The sequence below is a fragment of the Amblyraja radiata genome, chromosome 4 (assembly GCF_010909765.2).
Source record: "Amblyraja radiata isolate CabotCenter1 chromosome 4, sAmbRad1.1.pri, whole genome shotgun sequence".
NCBI classification, from domain to species: Eukaryota; Metazoa; Chordata; class Chondrichthyes; order Rajiformes; family Rajidae; genus Amblyraja; species Amblyraja radiata.
In genome coordinates, this window is record NC_045959.1 from 29,147,692 (window position 1) to 29,173,521 (window position 25,830).

Below are 25,830 nucleotides of genomic sequence, written 5' to 3' on the forward strand. Positions count from 1 at the left end.
TCAGCAGGTGCAGCAGCATCTATGGAGCGAAGAAAATAGGCGACGTTTCGGGCCGAAACCCTTCTTCAGACTGATGGGGGGTGGGGAAAGAAAGAAGGAAAAGGGGAGGAGGAGGAGGAGCCCGAGGGCGGGCGGATGGGAGGAGACAGCTAGAGGGTTAAGGAAGGGGAGGAGACAGCACGGGCTAGCCAAATTGGGAGAATTCAATGTTGATGCCGTAAGGACGCAAGGACCCCAGACGGAATATGAGGTGCTGTTCCTCCAATTTCCGCTGTTGCTCACTCTGGCAATGGAGGAGACCCAGGACAGAGAGGTCGGATTGGGAATGGGAGGGGGAGTTGAAGTGCTGAGCCACCGGGAGGTCAGGTAGGTTATTGCGGACTGAGCGGAGGTGTTCGGCGAAACGATCGCCCAACCTACGCTTGGTCTCACCGATGTAAATGAGCTGACATCTAGAGCAGCGGATGCAGTAGATGAGGTTGGAGGAGATACAGGTGAACCTTTGTCGCACCTGGAACGACTGCTTGGGACCTTGAATGGAGTCGAGGGGGGAGGTGAAGGGACAGGTGTTGCATTTCTTGCGGTTGCAACGGAAAGTGCCCGGGGAGGGGGTGGTGCGGGAGGGAAGGGAAGAATTGACGAGGGAGTTGCGGAGGGAGCGGTCTTTGCGGAAGGCAGACATTGGGGGAGATGGGAAGATGTGGCGAGTGGTGGGGTCACGTTGGAGGTGGCGGAAATGGCGGAGGATTATGTGTTGTATTTGCCGGCTGGTGGGGTGAAAGGTGAGGACCAGAGGGACTCTGCCCTTGTTGCGTGTGCGAGGATGGGGAGAGAGAGCAGTGTTACGGGGTATGGATGAGACCCTGGTGTGAGCCTCATCTATGGTGGCGGAGGGGAATCCCCGTTCCCTGAAGAACGAGGACATTTCCGATGCCCTGGTATGAAATGTCTCGTCCTGGGAACAGATGCGGCGTAGGCGGAGGAATTGGGAGTAGGGGATGGAGTCTTTACAGGGGGCAGGGTGGGAAGACGTGTAGTCCAGATAGCCATGCGAGTCAGTGGGTTTGTAATGTATGTCGGTCAGGAGTCTGTCCCCTGCGATGGAGATGGTGAGGTCAAGGAATGGTAGGGAAGTGTCGGAAATCGTCCAGGTGTATTGGAGTGCCGGATGGAAGTTGGTGGTGAAGTGGATGAAGTCAGTCAGTTGTGTGTGGGTGCAGGAGGTGGCACCAAAGCAGTCGTCAATGTAATCACACACACTGCCTGACCTGCTCTATTTTTCCAACATTTTCTGTTATTTATTTCTTCTCCCCGAGATCTTGACTTGTCATTTGCAGATTTAAAAAAAAACTTGTTTCCCCTGCAGCAAGTGTGAACTATCGTTCTCATCCATTAAATGTCAGGAAGGTGAACACAACCCGATACGTTGCTTGGAACAAATGCCACATGCATAGCAGAAACTCTGTTTGTTTCATTTTAATCCTCTCACCTTTCAAAAAAGGGGGAAGCGCAAACAAGGCACTGGGTAATGCTTTTGCATCTACAGTTCGTAACATTTTAATCAGACCGGATTATCTAGAATATAAAAGTTAAAAGATATTTACTTGCATATTGTAACATTCTTCGGTTTTCTTGATCACAAGATTGATGGATGTTGATATTATTGTATTGAATTTAGATTTCAAGAAAGGCAAATCTGGAGTGTACAACATGAGGGGACAGGAGAGGGGAAGGAGTTTAATTTCCTCAAATACTGACTAAAATAAAATGTGGAAATAAAAACACTATAAAAGAGGGCTGTGTTCTTTGAATCAACTGTTCTCAGGAATTCTGTGAACACGTATCGCTTTCAGTCATGGATGAGCAATTGGGAATTGATGTTTTGAGATAACTGTTATCCCAATAATAAACCAATACCCTACACTGTGGAATAGAACATTTGATAGAGAACCCAAAGGTTAACCCTTTAGTCTGCACTCATTAGCAGCACAGATGTGCAACCTTGGTGTTACAGCTCATCGTGTTGGGAGTTATCCTTCAGCCTGAATTCATCATCTGTAATCTTGCCATCCCCATTCTGGTCCTGTTTGGAGAACATGTCCTCGATGATTTTCTCTGGAGAGAAGCCAGGAGCCAGTTTCCCCTGACCGCTGTCCACTTGGGCCAGGATATATTTGGAGAACTGCAACAAAAAGCAAAAAAAGGATATTAGAGGGAAATCCAAAATTGGAAAAACAGCTTCTTCGGCTGGATAATGTGCAGGAGCTTGTGTTATTTGGGACTCAATATGATACAGTTACTCCTTCTCCTCAAGAGCTCCTAGGTTCAATTCCCACTCCAAGACCTTGAGAAAATAAATCAAAAATCAGATGCTGGACATCTGAAATCAAGCCAGAAAATGCTAGAAATACTCAGCGGGTCTGGTTGCATTCGTCCAATGTAAGCATGTCGAGCTTAATATACAATTCATTTCCAGAATATTCTGTTCTCCTCCAGGTCATGATGGATTTAGACCCAGGGATAGAAACATAGAAACTAGGTGCAGGAGTAGGCCATTCTGTCCTTCGAGCCTGCACCGCCATTCATTATGATCATGGCTGATCATCCAACTCAGTATCCTGTACCTGCCTTCTCTCCATACCCCCTGATCACTTTAGCCACAAGGGCCACATCTAACTCCCTCTTAAATATAGCCAATGAACTGGCCTCAACTACCTTCTGTGGCAGAGAGTTCCAGAGATTCACCACTCTCTGTGTGAAAAATGTTTTTCTCATCTCGGTCCTAAAGGATTTCCCCTCTATCCTCAAACTGTGACCCCTTGTCCTGGACTTCCCCAACATCGGGAACAATCTTCCTGCATCTAGCCTGTCCAACCCCTTAAGAATTTTGTAAGTTTCAATATGATCCCCCCTCAATCTCCTAAATTCTAGTGAGTACAAGCCGAGTCTATCCAGTCTTTCTTCATATGAAAGTCCTGACATCCCAGGAATCAGTCTGGCGAACCTTCTCAGTACTCCCTCTGTGGCAAGAATGTCTTTCCTCAGATTGGGAGACCAAAACTGTACGCAATACTCCAGGTGTGGTCTCACCGAGACCTTGTACAACTGCAGTAGAACCTCCCTGCTCCTATACTCAAATGCTTTTGCTATGAATGCTAACATACCATTCGCTTTCTTCACTGCCTGCTGCACCTGCATGCCTACTTTCAATGACTGGTGTACCATGACACCCAGGTCTCGTTGCATCTCCCCTTTTCCCAATCGGCCACTGATCCTAATCAGATGGGGAAGGGATGGTGATATATATATATATGGTTTGAGATATCTTGACATGATAGGGGACTTAGATGAAAGCAATGTCTCTCTATCATTGCTGCTGGCATAGAGCAAAATGAGAAATAACTCCTTCCCAAGGTAAAATATTGCAGGCATTGGAAATCTAGAATAATAAAATCAGAAAATGTAGGAAATACAGCAGGTCAGACCAGGTGTGGCAGTTATAGAAACATAGAAACATAGAAAATAGGTGCAGGAGTAGGCCATTCGGCCCTTCGAGCCTGCACCGCCATTCAATATGATCATGGCTGATCATCCAACTCAGTATCCTGTACCTGCCTTCTCTCCATACCCCCTGATCCCTTTAGCTACAAGGGCCACATCCAACTCCCTCTTAAATATAGCCAATGAACTGGCCTCAACTACTTTCTGCAGGAGAGAATTCCAGAGATTCACCACTCTCTGTGTGAAAAAAGTTTTCCTCATCTCGGTCCTAAAAGATTTCCCCTTTATCCTTAAACTGTGGCCCCTTGTTCTGGACTTCCCCAACATCGGGAACAATCTTCCTGCATCTAGCCTGTCCAACCCCTTAAGAATTTTGTAAGTTTCTATAAGATCCCCCCTCAATCTTCTAAATTCTAGCGAGTACAAAGGTCAAAGAAGGGACAAGATTTAACTTTTTTTTGCCTTCCATCACAGTGAGGAATGTGGAGGAGTCACTGTGGTGGATGTTTATGTTAAAATGTATTTCGTGTGTTTCGTTGTTTTTTATTGGTATGACTTTACTACAAATCAAATTCCTCAAGTTACAAAACATACTTGGCTAATAAAGTAATTATGATTATGATGATATACCCAGGACAGCTTTCATTTACTGGCAACACTGGTTGTCAATAGGGCAAGTATTCCACGGCAAATCACTGCTACAGCTCCATAGTAAACACAGCATGAAAAGGGACACAAATGCAGACCGAATCTAAACCACTTCTTCTGACATAGCTTTGAGAATATCGTTAGTTTATTTTAACAAAGTAAATAATGCACTACTACTTAAACTGATACCACGACATATCTTGGCTAAGATGAGAATGTATAAACATATTCAAACTTCATTAACTAAGCTTCAGCAAGCACATGGATATGTTTAAAGTATTTTCCTTCTCTGGAGCTCGACAGTCTTGCACTGATATTGACTTGTTCCTACAGGGGCAGGTGCCAAGTTGTCCAAGTCTCAGGTAAGGGTTTACAAGTCAAACTAGAGTCCAACCATGAGGGCAGATGGCGAGATGCTTCTTTAATGTTTGCATTGCAAATTCTTAGAATTGTGGATGCTGGCCATTAGTACATTTGAGGTTGATAATTTATAGGCCACCCAGGATTTGAGAATTAGACAGAATGTGGAGGTCGACAATGAGCTAAGGTCGGGTTGAGTTTCAGGAAAGTCTCAAGGTCCCATTCTGCCTCGTGCCGCTTTCACCTCATTACATAATGAACTCTTTGTACAAACATTGGAGAGTGGGATGAAGCACAGCATTCCCCTGACATGTACCTTCACTCTCTCAAACCAGCAACCTTACACGGCAGACTGAGAGTGGTGAAACCAATGTAAAACTCACACAACACGAACGCCAGACCAAATCCTCACAATCTTAGACAAGCATTTCAACTGCATTAAATTCAACTCAACCTTCTCTTTCCTCTTCTATGCAACCCCCACACTCTATTATTCTTCTACCCAAATCCCACCCTATCCCCATATGTCCCCATCCCTCTACCATCTAAGGTCTACCATATCCCCTCACTCATCCGTCATCCTACCCCATCCACACCCAATCCATATACCTCCCATCTACAACCCATTATTCCTCAACCCACCCTCCCCATCCTTTCCCCTTCTTACCACCCCATAAATGCTACCCCCCCCCCCCCCCCCTTTACGCTGCTGCTCCTTTGAACTAGTGTTCATTTTACCTCTTCTGGAGTGACTTCCTTGTTTTCATCCTTGTCTATCTCCAGGAAGATGTCTGGTGACACCTCTTTGTTCCAAACAAACATGTAACCCTCCGGGAGTCCGCCCACCAGCTCGATCAGTTCCACATCAAAAATAAGCACCGCACTGCCAGGTACCTCTCCCACTGTAGGACAGGAGACAAGAGAAAGTCAAAAACAGCAAAGAAAGCGAATGGTATGTTAGCATTCATAGCAAAAGGATTTGAGTACTGAGAAAAGATTTGATTTGAGGTTCTACTACAGTTGTACAGGGTCTTGGTGAGACCACACCTTGAGTATTGCGTACAGTTCTGGTCTCCTAATCTGAGGAAGGACATTCTTGCCATAGAGGGAGTACAGAGAAGGTTCACCAGACTGATTCCTGGGATGTCAGGACTTTCATATGAAGAAAGACTGGATAGACTCGGCTTGTACTCGCTAGAATTTAGAAGTTTGAGGGGGGATCTTATAGAAACTTACAAAATTCTTAAGGGGTTGGACAGGCCAGATGCAGGAAGATTGTTCCCGATGTCGGGGAAGTCCAGAACAAGGAGTCACAGTTTAAGGATAAAGGGGAAATCTTTTAGGACTGAGATGAGAAAAACATTTTTTACACAGAGAGTGGCGAATCTCTGGAATTCTCTGCCACAGAATGTAGTTGAGGCCAGTTCATTGGCTATATTTAAGAGGGAGTTAGATGTGGCCCTTGTGGCTAAAGGGATCAGGGGTTATGGAGAGAAGGCAGGTACAGGATACTGAGTTGGATGATCAGCCACGATCATATTGAATGGCGGTGCAGAATAGCATCGATCAAACACCCATGCTATAGTCACTCCTGCCAACGTACACTTTAATCTCAACAATATGAGGCATCTCACATCACATCCCCTCCAGCGCTGACTCCTGCAACCACACAAGACATTTCCTGTGACAGAGTGATGTGGGGAGAGGAGATCAGAATGAGCACTTACTGGTAACATCCAGAAATTAGTTATCTGAAGTGTCAGTACATTGCAGCATGGGACATTCCTGCTCAATGTGACCTGTGTAATAATCATATTTATGCTATAAATCATGACAATTTCAGTAACTGACCTGGGAAACAAATGACATATTCAGTAGGTTAATAGAATAAGAGGTTGGAGAAAATACTGCAGGGATTGTGATTGGTGAGGTGACAACCTATCAGGGGAGTTCTCATCTGATATATTACTCTTCGAAGGGCCAAATGGACTCCCATGTTATAATGCAGGGGTTGTGCTAATCGGTCTCTCAGAGACCACTATTAATCGGGAGTGACTGGGCATGTCACAAATAACGCCAATCACACCTGAGATTTCCTTGTGTTTGATCACCAATGATCGTTTTAAATTACGGGTAATCATTATTTGTGGTATCTGTTCTCACAATGAAGGGTCTGAGACTAAACCAAAGCAATAACTTGTTACATACCAACCCCTCTCTCTCCATAGCCCAAGTGAGGTGGGATTACGATAGTCCGTCTCTCTTCAACGCACATGTCTCTGAGACCCATGTCCATCCCAATGACCACTTGACCAGATCCCAGGACAATGTTGTACGTTTTTCCATAGTTGTGACTGAAAGAAATTGGCTTTCATGAATGGCAATTAGTCATAGAATCGTAGCGGGCTAGAGCACAGTAGGCCCTTCAGCCCATCAAGTCTGTGCCAACCATTAGGCTACCACATTATCTCTGCACATCCCTCTAAGCCTTTGAAGATTGGTGGCCGAGAAGCAGAAATAGGCTGAACAGCTGAATGTAGTTAACCAGCAATATCAGTCACTTCTTCCAATACCCTCAACACACACCAGGTAAACAGCTGCGACATCATCTTCCCACAGTTACTGCCGGACTTCAGGTTTAATTACTCTCCCTCGTAGCATTCAGGGATGTAGGGGGAGAAAGGGACAGAGGGATAGAAAGGCTGAAGGCAGGGAGAAAGAGGAGAGGGAGAGAATGTTGGAAGAAAGAGAGAAAGAGGAGAGAGGGAGAGGGTGCAAGAGAAAAGGATGAGAGGGAAAAATGAAACAAAATCATGTCACCGCCCACAGAGTCCCATGAACAGGTACCAGGAGTCCCCATTCCGCGGACACCCCCACCTCCACCCGGCACTGTGGACACAAACCACGCTCTCCCCACAGACCCCGCAAAACCGGCAAGCCCCCAGTGTGGCTCTGGAGGCACCACCCACCTCCTTCCAGTCTCCTCCTTCCTCTCGTGTTCGGCACTGCAGATCCCTCCCCCCTGTACCCACTATCGTGGACCGTGTCAGCTAATCCAGGACTGAGGTTGCAATACACATATAGGGTTAACATTCTGGAGGCGGAGCACACGCCCACGTCTTGGACCCGATGCAAGAACATCTGTTCTTAAGTATCACCAGATTTCTGAGCTTCCACATCAGCAGAATGAAGCACTCAGGCGGAGAGGGGGGAGGGGGGAGGAGGAATTCATGCCACGGAAACAAAAATCAACGAGTAATCCAGGTGATCCAGAGCCCATCTCATTGAATCAACCACTGGGTCATATTACACCAGGGCAGGCCATCTTTGCATTCCCTCAAATCACAATCCTAATTTGGCAGATTCTGTGTTGGTCAGACTTGCCTCTCCGCCAGGTTCACGGCAACCTTCTCCCTGACACTGTCTCAGGCTTAATTACCTTCTCCCTGGCACTGCGCAGCCATCCAAGTTCATTGTTCTACACCCTGTAGAAACACCATGAAACACCCTTTGTTCCATCAGTTCATCCTGCACTTCTCTGCCACTGAATATAATCAGTTTTTCCTCTGTCCCTGTTTTGTTGCAGGCTTTCAGCTCCGAAACATTAACCCTGTTTCTCCATCCAGAGATGCTGCCCGAGCTGTTTGCAGCATTTTCGCTTTTTGTTTCAGATTCCCATCATCTGCAGTTTTTATTTTGACCTTCGTTTTACGGCCATTTTCCAATATCTCAGAATCTATGACTATCAAAAATCTATCAATCTGGATTTAAAGTAACAATCTACTGGGCATTAGTTGCTGATGGTGGAGGAGAGCTCCATTTACCGCTCACATGTTGGAGTGTTTCCACTCCAGTGAGAAAGTATTTCACTGTATCTTGGTATACGTAATAAATTCCAAAGTTCACCAGGAAACTGGTCTCTGACCAGCATAAAACATCATCTCCATTCACGCTCTCAGCTCCTCGCTTCTAGTAACTAAATCACCCCAACCAGTTACATTCCCAGGGAAACAAACTTAGATTGTGAAATATTTGCTTTAATATTGGGTCTTGGGGTAGAGGTATCATTCTGTACATGAAGGCTGCGCCCTCCGCAAGGCTAGAATATTGTTGGGTTCAGCATTGCTCTGTGTAATCCTGCTTAGTTTTTTTTTAGTTTAGTTTAGAGATACAACGCGGAAACATCCCTGCACATCAACGCACACTAGGAACAATTTTCACATACAAAGTAGCCAATTAACCTACAATTTTCACTTATACAGAGTAGCCAATTAACCTGTGTGACTTTGTAGTGTGGGAGGAAACCAAAGACCTCGGAGAAAACCCACACAGTCACGGGGAGAACGTACAAACTCCATACAGACAGCACTCGTAGTCGGGATTGAACCCGGGTCTCTGGTGCTGCAAGAGCTGTAAGGCAGCAACTCTACCGCTGCCCCACCATACTGGCCATCAGCCTGCTGTAACGCTTCTCCCTCTCGTCCAGAGCACAGAAGGGGCAGCATCCTGATAGATGTTGTGATCATTTTCACCACCACTCAATCACATTTTAAATGAAAATCAAGAATTGTAGATGCTAGAAATTTGAAATAAAACCAGAAAATGCTAATGATCCTCTGCAGGGCAGGTCTTGATTTAGTGCGGCTTTTTACTAAGTCCAGGACTTAGCTTTAGCACTGTGACTGGTGTAAGACCACGACAGTCTACCTGCCAACCGTTTTCAAAGGAAAAGCAATACTTACGTTGAATCTAACCGTGTCCCATCCATTAGTGTGGCGTTAAAATGATACTTGATGTAATCTCCTTTCTTGCTTCGGGCAGTACAGTTGCTGGGCTTATGGTTGGTTTGGATCTCGACTTTATCGGATGGGTTGTGGGCATCGATCAAATGGATGTGAAAGACAAGGACAGCAGAGCCAGGGATACTTCCAACTATTACATACGGGAAACAGGGGATCAGAGTGACACCAGTCAATGGTCGAGAAAACATTTCTCATCACAAGTTTCTGTGCAAGTCTATTCAAATCATAACTTGTTCTGTTGGGTTTAAGGACCTCCATTTAATGTTTCATGTGTCATTCCTAACTGTCACTGTATGTCATGTTGTCACTTGCGGGCGGAGCACCAAGGCAAACTCCTTGTATGTGAATACTTGGCTAATAAACTCAAACACACACACATTCAACACACACTCATTTGTTCCCAGTTGTGAACCTAGTGAAATCTTGGAAAAATATGGTCTTCCTAGGAAGTGGGAGTTATGTAAGTAACACTACCCATGTTATTCAGACATACAGTGGCTTGCAAAAGTATTCATACCCCTTGAACTTTTCCACATTTTGTCACGTTACAACCACAAACGTAAATGTATTTTATTGGGATTTTATGTGATAGACCAACACAAAGTGGCGCATAATAGTGAAGTGGAAGGAAAATGATACATGGTTTTCAAATTTTTTTACAAATAAAAAACTGAAAAGTGTGGCGTGCAAAAGTATTCAGCCCCCCTTTACTCTGATACCCCTAAATAAAATCCAGTGCAACCAATTGCCTTCAGAAGTCACCTAATTAGTAAATAGAGTCCACTTGTGTGTAATCTAATCTCAGTATAAATACAGCTGTTCTGTGAAGGCCTCAGAGGTTTGTTAGAGAACATTAGTGACAAACAGCATCATGAAGCCCAAGGAACACACCAGACAGGTCAGGGATAAAGTTGTGGAGAAGTTTAAAGCAGGGTTAGGTTATAAAAAAAGATCCCAAGCTTTGAACATCTCACGGAGCACTGTTCAATCCATCATCCGAAAATGGAAAGAGTATGGCACAACTGCAAATCTACCAAGACATGGCCGTCCACCTAAACTGACAGGCCGGGCAAGGAGAGCATTAATCAGAGAAGCAGCCAAGAGGCCCATGGTAACTCTGGAGGAGCTGCAGAGATCCACAGCTCAGGTGGGAGAATCTGTCCACAGGACAACTATTAGTCGTGCACTCCACAAATTGGGCCTTTATGGAAGAGTGGCAAGAAGAAAGCCATTGTTGAAAAAAAGCCATAAGAAGTCCCGTTTGCAGTTTGCCACAAGCCATGTGGGGGACACAGCAAATATGTGGAGGAAGGTGCTCTGGTCAGATGAGACCAAAATTGAAGTTTTTGGCATAAATGCGAAACGCTATGTGTGGCGGAAAACTAACACTGCACATCACCCTGAACACACCATCCCCACTGTGAAACATGGTGGTGGCAGCATCAGGCTGTGGGGATGCTTTTCTTCAGCAGGGACAGGGAAGCTGGTCAGAGTTGATGGGAAGATGGATGGAGCCAAATACAGGGCAATCTTGGAAGAAAACCTGTTAGAGTCTGCAAAAGACTTGAGACTGGGGCGGAGGTTCACCTTCCAGCAGGACAACGACCCTAAACATACAGCCAGAGCTACAATGGAATGGTTTAGATCAAAGCATATTCATGCGTTAGAATGGCCCAGTCAAAGTCCAGACCTAAATCCAATTGAGAATCTCTGGCAAGACTTGAAAATTGCTGTTCACAGATGCTCTCCATCCAATCTGACTGAGCTTGAGCTATTTTGCAAAGAAGAATGGGCAAAAATTTCAGTCTCTAGATGTGCAAAGCTGGTAGAGACATACCCCAAAAGACTTGCAGCTGTAATTGCAGCTAAAAGTGGTTCTACAAAGTATTGACTCAGGGGGGCTGAATACTTTCGCACGCCGCACTTTTCAGTTTTTTATTTGTAAAAAAATTTGAAAACCATGTATCATTTTCCTTCCACTTCACAATTATGCACCACTTTGTGTTGGTCTATCACATAAAATCCCAATAAAATACATTTTGGTTTGTGGTTGTAACGTGACAAAATGTGGAAAAGTTCAAGGGGTATGAATACTTTTGCAAGCCACTGTAAATATGTAAAAAACTCCGATAACCCAGTATCTAATTTTTTAGAAATCTGATCATGGATCACTGTTATCTGTTTACCGCTCTCCTTTTAAACTCACTAGAACCTAATTTCTTGCTCTCCATTTAAACACATTGGGTGCACTGGAAAATGTTTTTACTACTCTGCAAGACCCCCAAAAAGGTGACGTATAAATGTGTTGGGCTATTAATAGGAGTAACATCCAACAGGATGGAAGACCTGCCACTCCGCAACATCAGATTCAGATTAGTTTATTGTCGAACACCAGGGTGCAATGAACTATTTTGTTTGTATAACGCTCAGAATAAAGTATATGTGGTAATGATAGATACAATACAATAATGAAAGGAAACCATCAGAATGGTGCACAGATTGTAGTCCAATCACAAAATAAAACTAAATGAATAGCCAAATGAGATAAATGAGATAGAATTAAGAATAAGAGTGCATGGCATTCCCTTGGTTAGAGGGTATGAAAGAGGTGATTGGTCAGGAGATGAACAGCAGTGAGGAAGAAGCTGCTCCCTACTAAAGACGGTCATGGATTGTTCCAGTTTAATTATAAAAACCTTTTAAAAATGTCTAACAAAGTGTGCACAATGTGAATTTTGAATTGGAGAGAGGAGAGGGGGAGATGGGGGGAGGAGGAGAGGGGGAGAGAGGGGGAGAGGGAGAGGGGGAGAGGGGGAGAGGGAGAGAGGGGGGGGGAGAGGGGGAGGGGGAGAGAGGGGGAGGAGACGGGGAGGGGGGAGAGAGGGGAGGGGGGAGAGGGAGAGAGGGGGTGGGGAGAGTGGGGGTGGGGAGAGAGGGGGTGGGGGAGATGGGGGGAGGAGGAGAGGGGGAGAGAGGGAGAGAGAGGGGGAGAGAGAGAGGGGGGAGAGAGAGAGGGGAGGGGGGGGGGGGGGGGGGGGGAGGGGGAGAGAGGGGAGGGGGGAGAGGGAGAGAGGGGGGGGGGAGAGAGGGGGTGGGGGAGAGGGGGGGAGGAGGAGAGGGGGAGAGAGGGAGAGGGAGAGGGGGAGAGAGGGAGAGGGAGAGGGGGAGAGGAGATGGGGGAGGGGGGAAGGGGGAGAGAGGGGAGGGGGTGGGGAGAGTGGGGGTGGGGAGAGAGGGGGTGGGGAGAGAGGGGGAAGGGGAGAGAGGGGGAAGGGGAGAGAGCGGGGGGAAGGGGAGAGAGGGGGAGGGAGAGAGAGGGGGAGGGAGAGAGAGGGGGAGGGAGAGAGAGGGGGAAGGGGAGAGGGGGAAGGGGAGAAGTGGAAGGGGAGAGAGGGGGAGGGGGAGGAGACGGGGAGGGGGAGCCTAGAAATCGAGTACACAGGTTTAAAATGAGAGGAGAGAGATTTAAAGGACATCTCAAAGGTAAGTTTTGCATACAGAGGATTGTGGACAAGCTGTCCGAAGAGGGAGCGGAGGCAAATACAATTACAGCTTTTAAAAAGTGTTTGTACAGGTAACTTGGATGGGAAAGGTGTCGAGTGTTATGGGCCTAATGCAAGCAAATGGGATCAGCACAGATAGGCAGCACGGTGGGCATGAACAAGGTGGACCGAAAGGCTGTCTGAGCTCCACAATTAAATGAAATTGTTCTTCTCTGGATTAACCCAACGTTTAACATCAAAGCTGTTTGTTTGATATATTTCTATTTTGATATAATTTCTAGGCTATTATCTCATCCAAATAAATAAAATGGGATCTCTGGCAGAAATGCAGGATGGTAATATAATCAGGACGGTCGATTCATGATGTCAGACTCTACTCATTCAACACACGTGTCTGTAATGTATTGTGTGCAGCCAAGTTATACTGCTCACAGCAAATCAGTCCAGGTGGCACCACAGTCGACATGGGTGAGAAGGACACATTGCTGTGTTGTATGATTCTATGATACTGGATCAGTAAAGTGACACCCATTTAAGGGGTCACCATAATAGCAGGAAAATAAACAACATTAAATAAAGTCAAAACCTAGCCAAGACAAATTATTAACTTGCACGAAATGAAAAGGTTTAAGGAATTTTACATGAATCCATTTCTAAATTGTACTTACTTACACCCTCTTCACCATACCCCAGGTGAGGAGGAATTATAATTGTCCTCCACTCTCCAATGCACACATCCAGCAACCCTTCTTCCATTCCAGCAATCACCTGGCCAATCCCCACGTAGGTGTTATAGGTATGATTCCGGGAATAACTGGAAAAGAACCGGATAATGTTGGCCAGCAAGGTCTTTAGGGGACAATTGGAAGGGAACAGGTATCCATATTGGATCACATTTGTACCCATCCCACTATCTAGTCTGAATCTGTACCCACTCCCACCTTGGTCCACATTTGTTCCCACACCTGCGCCACCACATTTGAACTGCTCCATTCCGCTCATACCACTTCTGTACCCTTTGTCTTCTACCCGCTGCAGATCTGTACCAACCCCTCCCCAGTCCGCATTTGTTTTCCACACTTGTAATACTCTCCCATCCCTCTCCCATCCACATTTGTACCCTTCCCCATGACCCACTTTCGCACCCGTGTTACCCCAGATGGCTCGCATCTTTTCACTTCAACCCTCCCCCCTTAAACCACATCCGTACACATTCCCTCGGTTCCACACGTGCAATCCCACCGCACTGGACCACATATATATCCCCACAATTCCACATCTGTTACAACACCTCACCTGTACGCCACCAGTCCACATCTGTACCCCCCACAGATCCACCGCCCAATCCCCCCGTCAACCACATCTGACACCCGCGCAAGACCAGCTGCAAACCACCCCCACCGCCCTACACTTGTAAACCATTCTCACCAGTAAACATCCGTAACCCACTCCACCAGCCTATATCTGTACTCCGACCTCCCTACTAGACACAGAGGACATGACTTCAGAATTAAGGGACAGAAGTTTAGGGGGAACTTCTTTACTCAGAGAGTGGTAGCGATGTGGAATGAGCTTCCAGTGGAATTGGTGGAGGCAGGTTCGTTGGTATCATTTAAAAATAAATTGGATAGGCATATGGATGAGAAGGGAATGGAGGGTTATGGTATGAGTGCAGGCAGGTGGGACTAAGGGAAAATAATTGTTCGGCACGGACTTGTAGGGCCGAGATGGCCTGTTTCCGTGCTGTAATTGTTATATGGTTATATGGCTATCTGAAATTACATCCCCCCACCCGCAACTGGTCCACATGGGGAGTTTCTCACATTCAGACCGCAGCTGACCTCGATTCTAATCCTCCACCCATGGCAGACTCAAGTCCAGTGGGAAGCTGAGCAAGTTGGCCCATGGGCCAGGCTAGGTTCCCAGGTTTACTCAACACTGACTCGGGCAGAAGATGCATCTTCTCAAACTCGGCAACACATGACCTTCACCAGGCCCATTCATCTAGATACCAGAACAACAATGAGATGCTGAAACATGTTTAAACATTACCTGGAATCAAACAGAGTGCCATCCATAAGGGTGCCGTTGTAGTGATATCTCACAAAGTCTCCTGACTTAGTCTTCCTGGGGCAGGGATTGGGCACAAATTCCTGCTCCATGGCTATGCTGTCTTTTGGATTGTGGAAATCGATCAAATTCACCCGGAAGATTAGAGTAGCTTGCGGAGGAATATCCTTTCCTGTTATATTAAAAGTAGAGAAGAAATTTACACAGAGGTACAAATAAACCAGCTACAACCAAATACCAAAGCAACCACAGCTTCCTCCCCCAAATTTACACCAGTCCTGATAATGCAAATCTGTTAAAAAATGCAAAGTCTATTTAAAAAACAATTCAACACTAAATTCAGTTTACATGGAAGGTGGCGGCAGTTAGCACTCCCTAAAATTCTTCCTCACCCAGCACTAACCAATTTATCTTTGTTTTTACAAAGGTCCAAAATGCTCTAGTCCCTCCCTCCCTCCTTGACCCCCACCAGTTCCTACACCCCTCCATATTTCTGTTGCTTCCTCCAGCCGCGACACCCCTCCATATTCTGTAACACCCTCCAGACCATACACCCCTCCCTTTGTAACCCTTCTGACCACTACATCCCTCCGTATGCGTGTAACCCTGTCTGCTCCCTACACCCTTCTAGACCTCGTTAATCCCCCTCCAGTCACTACACCACTCCCTATCTCTGTAACCACTTCTAAACCCCATACCCCATTCCAATCCTGCCCTCACCCATCCTTCTCTTCACCAAATGTATTAACTCTCTCATTGGATGTTGTCTCTTTACCGCCTGGGCCTCAAGCACTGGGATCTCTCTCTAATCTTCTGCCCCTCCTGCTTTCCCTCGTCAAGAAAAATTGTGTCCATTTGTCCCAAAGTTTCCAAAGTGACTCGCTGTTGATTTTCGTTTGATAATGCCACATAAAGTGAATTACTTTATTTTGCTGCATTAATGTTGCTACAGAATTGTTGTTAATATATCTATTCAACACACTATGAACATTTCTGAGTACGGTCATCATCTCCACCACAACTGGGAAGTTGAATTCAGAGACTTGTCTAAGCTGATGTACATTGAGTTTCATGCAGTGGGTTAGTCATTGCCTGAAGCCATTGGTGGGCTTACCATCTCCTCCATCTCCGTAGCCCAGGAAAGGGGGGATGGTGATGGTCCTTCTCTCCCCCATGCACATGCCCAACAGCCCTTCATCCATGCCTGGAATCAGCCAGCCGATTCCAATGTAGGTGTCATAGGTCTGCTGGCGAGTGTGGCTACAGAAACAAGACCTGGATGTGAGGACAAGTGGACCAAACCCAGCTCCAATAAGTCAGCAGCTCAAAGATTAATAACAGCAGCATGAGGCCTGCTGCAGCAACGGATGCCACATGAGTTAGTACCTGGAATCAAAGAGAGTGCCATCAAGAAGGGTTCCGTTGTAGTGGTAGCGGACAAAGTCAGACACCTGCACCAGGCGACTGCAGTTCTCCGGTTTATAGTGCACATCAATCTTCACCTTATCTTCAGGGTTCCAGATATCAAGCATCAACACATCAAAGAACAAGGTGGCATCGGGTGGAATTGTATCAGCTGCACATCACAAATAATACGGTTAGTCCTGGCATGCTCCTACTGAGGTTTTACAGGGTATGTGTCATAGAATTGCCAGAATGATACCAGCACTTACATAGAAACATAGAAAATATGTGCAGGAGGAGGCCATTCGGCCCTTTGAGCCAGCACCGCCATTCATTGTGATCATGGCTGATCGTCCCCTATCAATAACCCGTGCCTGCCTTCTCCCCATATCCCATGACTCCACTAGCCCCTAGAGCTCTATCTATCTACGGTTACATTGTAAGGACAGGCCATGGAAATACTATTTGCATTTCTTAGTGTAGGAGGTTAACGGGGGTGGGCAGGGGGGTGGGGTGGGAGGAAGAATCTAGTCAAGGAATTTAAAATCATAGAAATGAGATCTGTAGATCTTCATTAATTATTCAAGGAATATGGAGGAAAGACAGGAAGCAGCGGCAGGTGCAGATAACCCGGCTGAATGGTAAGATATGTTCAAACAGCCTTCCATGTACCAAAGCAAGAGATCCAAAGTAAGGTCTTCTACAATTTGTTATTTACAGTCAAAATAAATGTAAAAAGGCAAAGACACTTACACAATCCTTCTTTGCCATAGGCCAGTTGAGGGGGCACCTTTATGAAGCGTCTTTCATTCACACACATCCCAATCAGAGCTTTATCCATCCCAGCAATGAGCCGGCCTTTCCCCACAAACACATCGTGAGTGGAACTTCGATCATAACTGCAAGAGAGACAGAATTAGGGAAACTTCAAACATAACATAACAAGACAGAGTTCAAAGATTCTTAAACATGCGCAGTGAAAGCAAAAACCTAACAAAGCAATAAAAGTGAAAAATCAGTAACCTCCGAGCATAAATATTTCACTCTCGACTCTGGGTGGTTATTGTGCATCCCTTATTGCCCTTGAAAATATGATTCTTCCTTCAGGAACTGATGCAGGATTTGAGATGAAGCTGCACCCATATTGATGATGAGAGAAAATTTAAGGACATGGACCAGAGATGAAGTAGGACTGGCAATATATTTCCAAGTCAGAATGGTTTGTCAGACTGAAGAACCTGGCAGTAGACATTTGCTTTCGGAGGAAGCTGGCAAGGATGGTTCAATGACTTGTAGTGTAATTAGTAGACTGTACACATCTCAGCCACACTGAAAGTTTGCTTTGAGTGTTAGATAGTGTTTCAGGCAATTGACCTTGATGCCATCAGGTTTCTGGAGAGTTTATCTTTATTCACGCAAGCAGAGGAAATTCCACTAACCTCCTAATAGTGCCAATAGACAATAGACAATGGACAATATGTGCAGTAGGCCATTCGGCCCTTCGAGCCAGCACCGCCATTCACTGTGATCATGGCAGTCATCCACAATCAGTGCCCCGTTCCTGCCTTCTCCCCATATCCCTTGACTCCGTTATCTTTAAGAGCTCTATCTAACTCTCGCTTGAAAGCATCCAGAGAATCAGCCTCCACTGCCTTCTGAGGCAGAGAAATCCACAGATTCACAACTCTCTGGGTGCAAAAAATGTTCCTCATCTCCGTTCTAAATGGCCTACCCCTTATTTGTAAACTGTGGTCCCTGGTTCTGGACTCCCCCAACATTGGAATCACATTTCCTGCCTCTAGCGTGTCCAATCCCTTCTTCTTCTTTCGTGCCCATCTTCCATGTTTCAAATGTTGACATCGCTGTCATCGTCTGTCCTGAAAAGGACGCAAACTTCCGGCGACAATCAGTGGGAGCCATCACTTGTTGCAATAGATGATGGTGGTAGCAGAATTAACTCGGAATTCTTCCAGTTTCCAGCCCCGCAACGTGGACGCTTCTGCTATGGAGCCGTACAATCCCTTAATAATATTATATGTTTCAATAAGATCCCCTCTCATCCTAAATTCCAGTGTATACAAGTCGAGTCGCTCCATTCTTTCAACATAAGACAGTCCCGCCATCCCAGGAATTAACCTCGTGAACCTATGCTGCACTCCCTCGAGAAAGAATGTCTTTTCCTCAAATTTGGAGACCAAAAATGCACACAATACTCCAGGTGTGGTCTCACTAGGTCCCTGTACAACTGCAGAAGGACCTCTTTGCTCCTATACTCAACTCCTCTTGTTATGAAGAACAACATGTCATTAGCTTTCTTCACTGCCTGCTGTACCAGCATGTCTGAAGAAGGGTTTCGGCCCGAAACGTTGCCTATTTCCTTCGCTCCATAGATGCTGCTGCACCCGCTGAGTTTCTCCAGCATTTTTGTGTACCTTCGATTTTCCAGCATCTGCAGTTCCTTCTTAAATGCTTACTTTCAGTGACTGATGTACAAGGACACCCAGATCTCATTGTACTTCCCCTTTTCCTAACATGACAACATTCAGATAATAATTTGCCTTCCTGTTCTTGCCACCAAAGTGGATAACTTCTCATTTATCCACATTAAACTGCATCTGCCAAGCATCTGCCCACTCCCCCAACGTGTCAAGGTCACCTTACATCCTTATAGGGTGGACTGCAGGAGTGGGGCGCCGTTGTGTATGGCAGCTCTCCATGCAGTCCACCCTTTCACCCTTTTTTATTTTTATTTTTTGTCATCACTATACCTATTTCAATCTATACCGGTATATATACCAAAATACTTTAAAAAAAAATTAGACTCTAATATTACTAATTATATTTGGGACTATAGATCACATAGAATCACAAAAAAACACTTATGTAAACCAAAAGAGGTCGGGGGACTTTCACTTCCGAATTTTATGTATTATTACTGGGCAGTGCATATTAAGAATATGATTTATTGGTTGGATAGTGCTACCCAACAGACAGAATGGATAAAAATGGAGAAGGAGGATTGCCATCCTAGTAATATAGGAACGATCCTCTTCTCCCCAAAAAAACTGAATAACACAATATATAAGAAGAACCCAATTATATATGGTACAATAAGAATTTGGAAACAAATAAAATTATCTTTAAAATTAAGAAATCTATCACTGTTAATGCCAATAGCGAATAACCCTTTATTTAAACCATCTCTTATTGATAAGACATATAACCAATGGGAAAGTCTCGGAATTAGAAGGATCGGGGATATGTATGAAATGGGAAACTTACTATCATTCCAACAATTACAATTAAAATTTAAATTGAAAAACAACCAATATTTTAAATATCTTCAGATTTGCGATTTCGTGAAAAAATATATACAAGGATATCAAAAAGTAACTCCTGACTTATTGGAAGAGGCAATGAATATTGAAGCTGACTCACAAAAATTAATATCATATTTATATAATAGTATTCTAAATATAGACCTACCATCGACAGAGGTACTTAGAGAAGAGTGGGAACGGGAACTAATGATAAAAATTACGAAGGTTAAATGGGAAAAATACCTGATATATATTCACAAATGTTCAATTAATGTAAGACATAATTTAATTCAATTTAAAATTGTACATAGACTATATTACTCAAAAACAAGATTGAACAAATTTTATCCAAATATATCCGCCACTTGTGATAAATGTCTAGCCCAAAAGGCAACTATAACACACTCCTTAGTCTCCTGCATAAAACTTTATAGATTTTGGAATGATATTTTTGAAATATTTACAAAATTATTCAAGACAAGAATGGAACCTAATACTGAAATGATTATATTTGGCGTAATGGAAGATGGGAATAAATTGAACACATCTCAAAATCTATTCCTTAACTATGGTTTAATAATAGCAAAAAAATTAATTCTTAAATTTTGGAAGGGTACATCAATACCAACGCTTAAAATGTGGATTGCAAGTATGTTGGACACCGCTCATCTTGAGGAAATGCGATTCCTCCTAATGGATAAATCAGACCAATTCATAACGAGTTGGTCTCCATTCGTCGTTTTTTTGGAATCATATGGTGCAACACAATTGTAAAAAATAACTGTTTCAGGACTGGACGAGGGTTGGTCAAGACTATAAATAATGATCTCCTCTTTTTTTCTTTTCTTCTCTCTATTCTCTCTCTCAACTTTTTTCATTTACTCGTTTTCTTTTTTCACACACTATATATTTCACATCTTTCTATCCTTTACTATCTAACTTCTTTTTCTTATTCTAATCTTTTTTCAGTGTAAAAAAAAAAAAAAAAGAAGTTGTACATAAAATGTATTATGAAAATATATATTAGGCACTTTGGTGCCATATGAATGTACTTACTTCTAATAAAATAAAATATTAAAAAAAAAAAAAAAAAAAAAAAAAAAAAAAAGTTAGTTGGAGGTCTTCTTTTATGTGGTGGGTGGGGGAGGGGAAGGGGGAAACTTTATTTCTTACTGGTCGGAGAGGTGGCTTCCCTCCGAGCTGTGTCTTCGCCCCTTCCTCGCGGCCTACCATCGAGACTGGAGCGGCGTTTTCCTGTAGGGACCAGCCAGGACTACAGCTTCGGCGGTGGCACAGCGCGGGGACACCATCACGGAGCGGGCGATGCCTTACCGGGTCGCTGTGACCACCGACTCCAACATCCGAGGAGCTGCGGTTTGCGGAGCGTCCAGCGCTGGATTTAAAACACCGCGGAGCCTGAGATCTCTTGCCGAGATCGCCAGAGTCGGAACTCCAACCAGCGCGGCCTGTGCTCCAGACATTTCCAAACTGCCGAGGGGTGTTCACCCGACGCCGGAGTTCCAGCTTACCGGCAAGAGGGCCTGAAAACATCGGACTGGCTGCAGAGGCCACAAATAGGCCCCGACCTCGGGTGATTTACAGAGGAAGGGGACTTAACTTTTTGATGCCTTTCCCCACAGTGGAAAATTTTGATTCTGTTGTGCGGGGACATTCATGTTGAATTCTATAATGTGTTGTGTCATTTTTTCTTATTTTTAATGTTTCTATGGATGTACGGAAACGTAATTATTTATTTTATGTAAAGCACTTTGGTTTCAACGCGAGTTGATTTAAACGTGCTATATAAATAAAATTTACTTACTTACTTGCTTACATAGCATTCTCCTCAAAGTTCACACTGCCACCCAGCTTTGTGTCATCTGCAAATTTGCTAATTTAATCCCTTCATCTAAATCATTAATGTATATTGTAAATAGCTGCGTTCCCAGCACCGAGCCTTGCGGTACCCCACTAGTCACTGCCTGCTATTCTGAAAGGGACCCATTAATCCTGACTTTGTTTCCTGTCAGCCAACCAATTTTCTATCCTTGTCAGTACCCTACCCCCACTAGAGGCAGGAAACTTGTTCCTGATGTTGGGGGAGTCCAGAACCAGGGGCCACAGTTTAAGAATAAGCATTTAGAACGGAGACGAGGAAACACTTTTTCACATAGAGAATGTGTGATGTGTGACCTGCCTAATGTGGATATCCTTCAGTTCCTCTGTCACCCTAGGTCCTCTGGCCACTAGTACATCTGGGAGATTGTTTGTGTCTTCCTTAGTGAAGACGGATCCAAAATACCAGTCCAATTCGTCTGCCATTTCCTTGATTCCCATAATTAATTCACCTGTTTCTGTCTTCAAGGGACCCACATTAGTCTTAACACTTTTTTTCCTCTTTACATACCTAAAGAAGCTTTTACTGTCCTTCTTTATATTCTTGGCTAGCTTACCTTCGTACCTCATATTTTCTCCCCATATTGCTTTTTTGGTTATCTTCTGTTGCTCTTTAAAAGTGTCCCAATCCTCTGGCTTCCCGCTCATCTTTGCTATGTTGTACTTCTTCACTTTTATCTTGATACTGTCCCTGACTTCCCTTGTCAGCCACGGTCGCCTCTTACTCCCCTTAAAAACTTTCTTCCTCTTTGGAATTAACTGATCCTGCACCTTTGTATTATTCCCAAAAATATCTGCCATTGTTGTTCCACTGTCATCCCTGCTAGGGCCTCTTTCCAGTCAACTTTGGCCAGCTCCTCCCTCATGCTCCTTAGTCCCCTTTGCTCAACTGTAATACAGACACTTCCGATTTTCCCTTCTCCCTCTTAAATTGTAGATTAAAACATCATATTATGGTCACTCCCTCCTAATGGCTCCTTTACCATGAGTCCCCTTATCAAATCTGGTTCATTACGCAACACTAAATACAGAATTGCCTTCTCCCCGTTAGGCTCCAGTACAAGCTGCTCTAAGAATCCATCTCGGAGGCACTCCACAAACTCCCTTTCTTGAGATCCAGTACCAACCTGATTTTCCCAGTCTACCTGCATGTTGAATCTTCCATCACCATTACATTTACTACATGCCAATTTTGATTTGATTTTGATTTGATTTGTTTATTTGTTCCGAACAAGTAAAGACATAAATAGGAATAAATAACAACAACAAAATCGAAATAGTCAAACAATTGGACATTCCAGGCAATATTTGCAAAGCAATGAAATGCATAAAGCAAAATTTAATTGTCCAACACTTTTTCTTTACAAGCTCGAAAAGGAGTGAGAAGAAGAATAACTTATTTAATCTCACCCCTTCTCCCTAAACCCTTCTTCCATATTTAATAATTAATTAATTAATAATAATACCGCAGACAATTTTTAGAGATGCATACAGACATATATATACATACAACTGATATACACATACAAGTAATATGTATGAAGTAACCAAAAAACATAAATAAATAATAAATAAAATAATAAATAAACATTAACCCCTGTTTGTCAACCATCCCCTTCATCCCTGTACCTTGTGAAAAAAAGTTTTTTGTATGTCATTTTGAACTGGTTCATGTTTGGACATTGCTTTAACTCCACATTCAAACTGTTCCACAATCCTACTCCACCGACCGAAATACAAAAAGTTTTTCTGGTCGTGTACCTTAAAATTAAATATTCTTCTTAAATTATAACCCCCCACTCGCTCATTGAATAATTTTTGTATATTTCCAGGTAAGTTTTTATTTTTGGCCCTAAACATTATCTTTGCTGTTTTAAATGCAACCAAATCTTCTAATTTTAATAATTTTGACTGTAAGAATAATGGATTTTAACTCTTGATTCAACTTGCACCCTATATCCAGACTACTGTTTGGGGGCCTGTAGATAAGTCCCATTAGGGTGTTTTTACCCTTACAATTCCTCAGTTCTATCTATACTGACTCTACATCTCCTGATTCTATGTCACCCCTCGCAAGGGACTGAATTTCATTCTTTACCAACAGAGCTACCCCACCTCTCTTACCACCAGTCTGTCTTTTCAACAGGACGTATACCCCAGAATATTCAGTTCCCAGCCCTGACCCTCGTGAAGCCAAGTCTCTGTAATTTCCACAACATTATACTTGCCAATTTCTAACTGAGCCTCAAGCTCATCTACTTTATTTCTTATACTTCGTGCATTCATATACAACACTTTAACTTCACTTTCACTATTGCCCCTGATCTTACTCTCTTATCCCTTCTCGAACTTTCCTTCCCATTAATTCGGGAGTATTTGAAACTTTTCCTGTACTCACTCCCCCTTTAACTCCATCTTTATACTCCCTGTAGATAGTGCACAGGCGTTGAGTTGTCACTTGCTATAGGACAACAGCTTAACTTGCTCTTGTTGGCACTGTGTATATGTAACTAATCCAATTGAGTTTCTCATCAATCGTGACCTCCAGTATATTGCCGATGGGTACACAATGAAGGTAATACTATTGAATTTCAAAGCTAGGTGTTAGGATCTCTGTTGAACATGGTTATTGCCTGCCATTTCTGTCGGACAAATGTAACTTGTTAGTTATCAGCCTAGGTACACAAAATTGCTGGGGAAACTCAGCGGGTGCAGCAGCATCTATGGAGCGAAGGAAATAGGCGACGTTTCGGGCCGAAACCCTTCTATTCCAGCATCTGCAGTTCCCTTTTGAACACTAGTTATCAGCCTATGTTGGTTTTGTTCAAGGTTATTTGGATCTTGGTGCATGCAGCACAATCGGCTTCAATGCGTGAGTTGTGAATGAAATCGAACATTGTGCAACCTTCTAGTGCTGTCTGCGTGGAGTTTATATTCTCCCTGTGACCATGTGGGTTCCCCTCATCTGCGGGTGCCTTGATTGCCACCCACTTCCCAATGATGTGCAGGCCGTTAATACAGAATAGACAATAGGTGCAGGAGTAGGCCATTCGGCCCTTCGAGCCAGCACCGTTGGCCATTCAATGTGATCATGGCTGATCATCCCCAATCAGAATAGATTAATCAGAACAGTTTAAATTCCATTTGGAATATTTTGGAGGACCAAGAAACCAAGAACCAAGAATTGAATTGAACTGAACACTGTAAATTGCCTCTGATATAAATGCGTGTTGATACCAATATGAACAAGTGGATAAAATAGGGTTAAAGGAAAACGAATTAGGGAATGGGATAGGTAGGATTGCTCTGAGAATTGTCATGTATTCAATGGATTATATTGTATGGAAATATGGATAATGATAGAAGAAAGTTCATTGATGAAGCTGCTGGAGATGGTTGAACCTTAGATGCAGCCTCATTGATCCCTTGCAATGATGTATGGGATTGGAATGATCATCTTCCAACAATCATAATCATCTTCCTTTGTGTTAGATGTGACTCCGGCCATTGGGATGTTTCCCTTTGACACCCATTGACTTTGGTTTTTATCAGGGCTCCTTGAAATCTCCCTCAGTGGAATGTTGCCCTGAGGCCAAGAACAATCACTCTCACCTCACCTCTGGAATTCGGATCTTTGGAACATGTTTGAACTGGCTGTGATGTCTGTAGTCGAGTGATTAAACGCAAACTAGACAGGTTATGGACTAGTTATTGGTACTTCATTACACTACGAACACCTTCCATCACTTTCCAAATGAGGGTGGGTAATAAATGAACACTGCCACATGGACACTATTATATACCCGCGCTCCCTTCAATCCCAGTTCCACAACGGTGGGACGGGGCCGGGATTCGGACAAGGTTTGTGCCCCAGCATCTCCTCGCCCACCCCAGCCAAGTGATCTATCTGCCCGGGCCCAGAATCTCTACAGAAATGGGATCTCCGCGGTTCCAGGCGGGAGCGGGAGCGGGAGCGGGAGCGGTACCTGGAGTCGAAGCGCCGGCCGCCGGCCAGAGTTCCCAAGTAATGATAGCGGACGAAATCCCCCGCCTCCACCGCCCGCACGCACTCCCGTGGCTCGAACCGCTTCTCCACCACCACATCATTCAGCGGCACCGGCGGCGCGTTCGCCGCCACCCCGACCAGCAACGCGGTCACCAGCACCAACTTCAGCCCGTCGTCCATCATTCCACCCTTGCGACCCCCTCACTGGCGACGTGGGCGCGGGGCGGAGGCGGGGGCTCCTCGGAGGCGGAATCACCGTCGTCCGTCCAATGGGATGGATAAACTCGGCGGCTTTTCCCATTGAGTGTGTGGGATGTCGA

At 44.5% G+C, this 25,830-nt stretch overlaps 1 protein-coding gene across 2 annotated transcripts; it reads right to left on the bottom strand.

Annotated features, from left to right (window-relative positions):
* Positions 1–1,347: 1,347 nt before the first annotated feature.
* fkbp9 (FKBP prolyl isomerase 9) lies at positions 1,348–25,749 on the bottom strand. 2 transcript variants are annotated; one of them, XR_004411663.1, is made up of 11 exons: positions 25,491–25,749; positions 17,042–17,187; positions 16,271–16,460; positions 15,999–16,144; positions 14,867–15,056; positions 13,483–13,628; positions 9,252–9,441; positions 6,718–6,863; positions 5,248–5,411; positions 1,822–2,182; positions 1,348–1,777 (listed from the first exon to the last, which is right to left on the bottom strand). XR_004411663.1 is itself a non-coding variant. In XM_033019158.1 (10 exons), exons 1-10 carry the CDS (start codon positions 25,691–25,693, stop codon positions 2,009–2,011), a joined length of 1,695 nt encoding a protein of 564 aa, XP_032875049.1. In that variant the 5' UTR covers positions 25,694–25,749; the 3' UTR covers positions 1,348–2,008. The 2 variants fall into 2 exon arrangements, 1 of the variants encoding a protein (XP_032875049.1); XM_033019158.1 differs by having other exon boundaries at positions 1,348–2,182.
* Between the last annotated feature and the right edge of the window lie 81 nt (positions 25,750–25,830).

Excerpts from the sequence above, each read along its gene's own strand:
- fkbp9 (XM_033019158.1), bottom strand. The coding sequence starts at position 25,693 with ATGATGGACGACGGGCTGAAGTTGGTGCTGGTGACCGCGTTGCTGGTC. Across the intron at positions 15,057-15,998 it reads CTACGGAGATGGAGGAGATG|GAAAGGATATTCCTCCGCAA; the intron begins GTAAGCCCACCA and ends TTAATATAACAG. Across the intron at positions 9,442-13,482 it reads GTATGGTGAAGAGGGTGTAA|TTGGAAGTATCCCTGGCTCT; the intron begins GTAAGTACAATT and ends CGTATGTAATAG.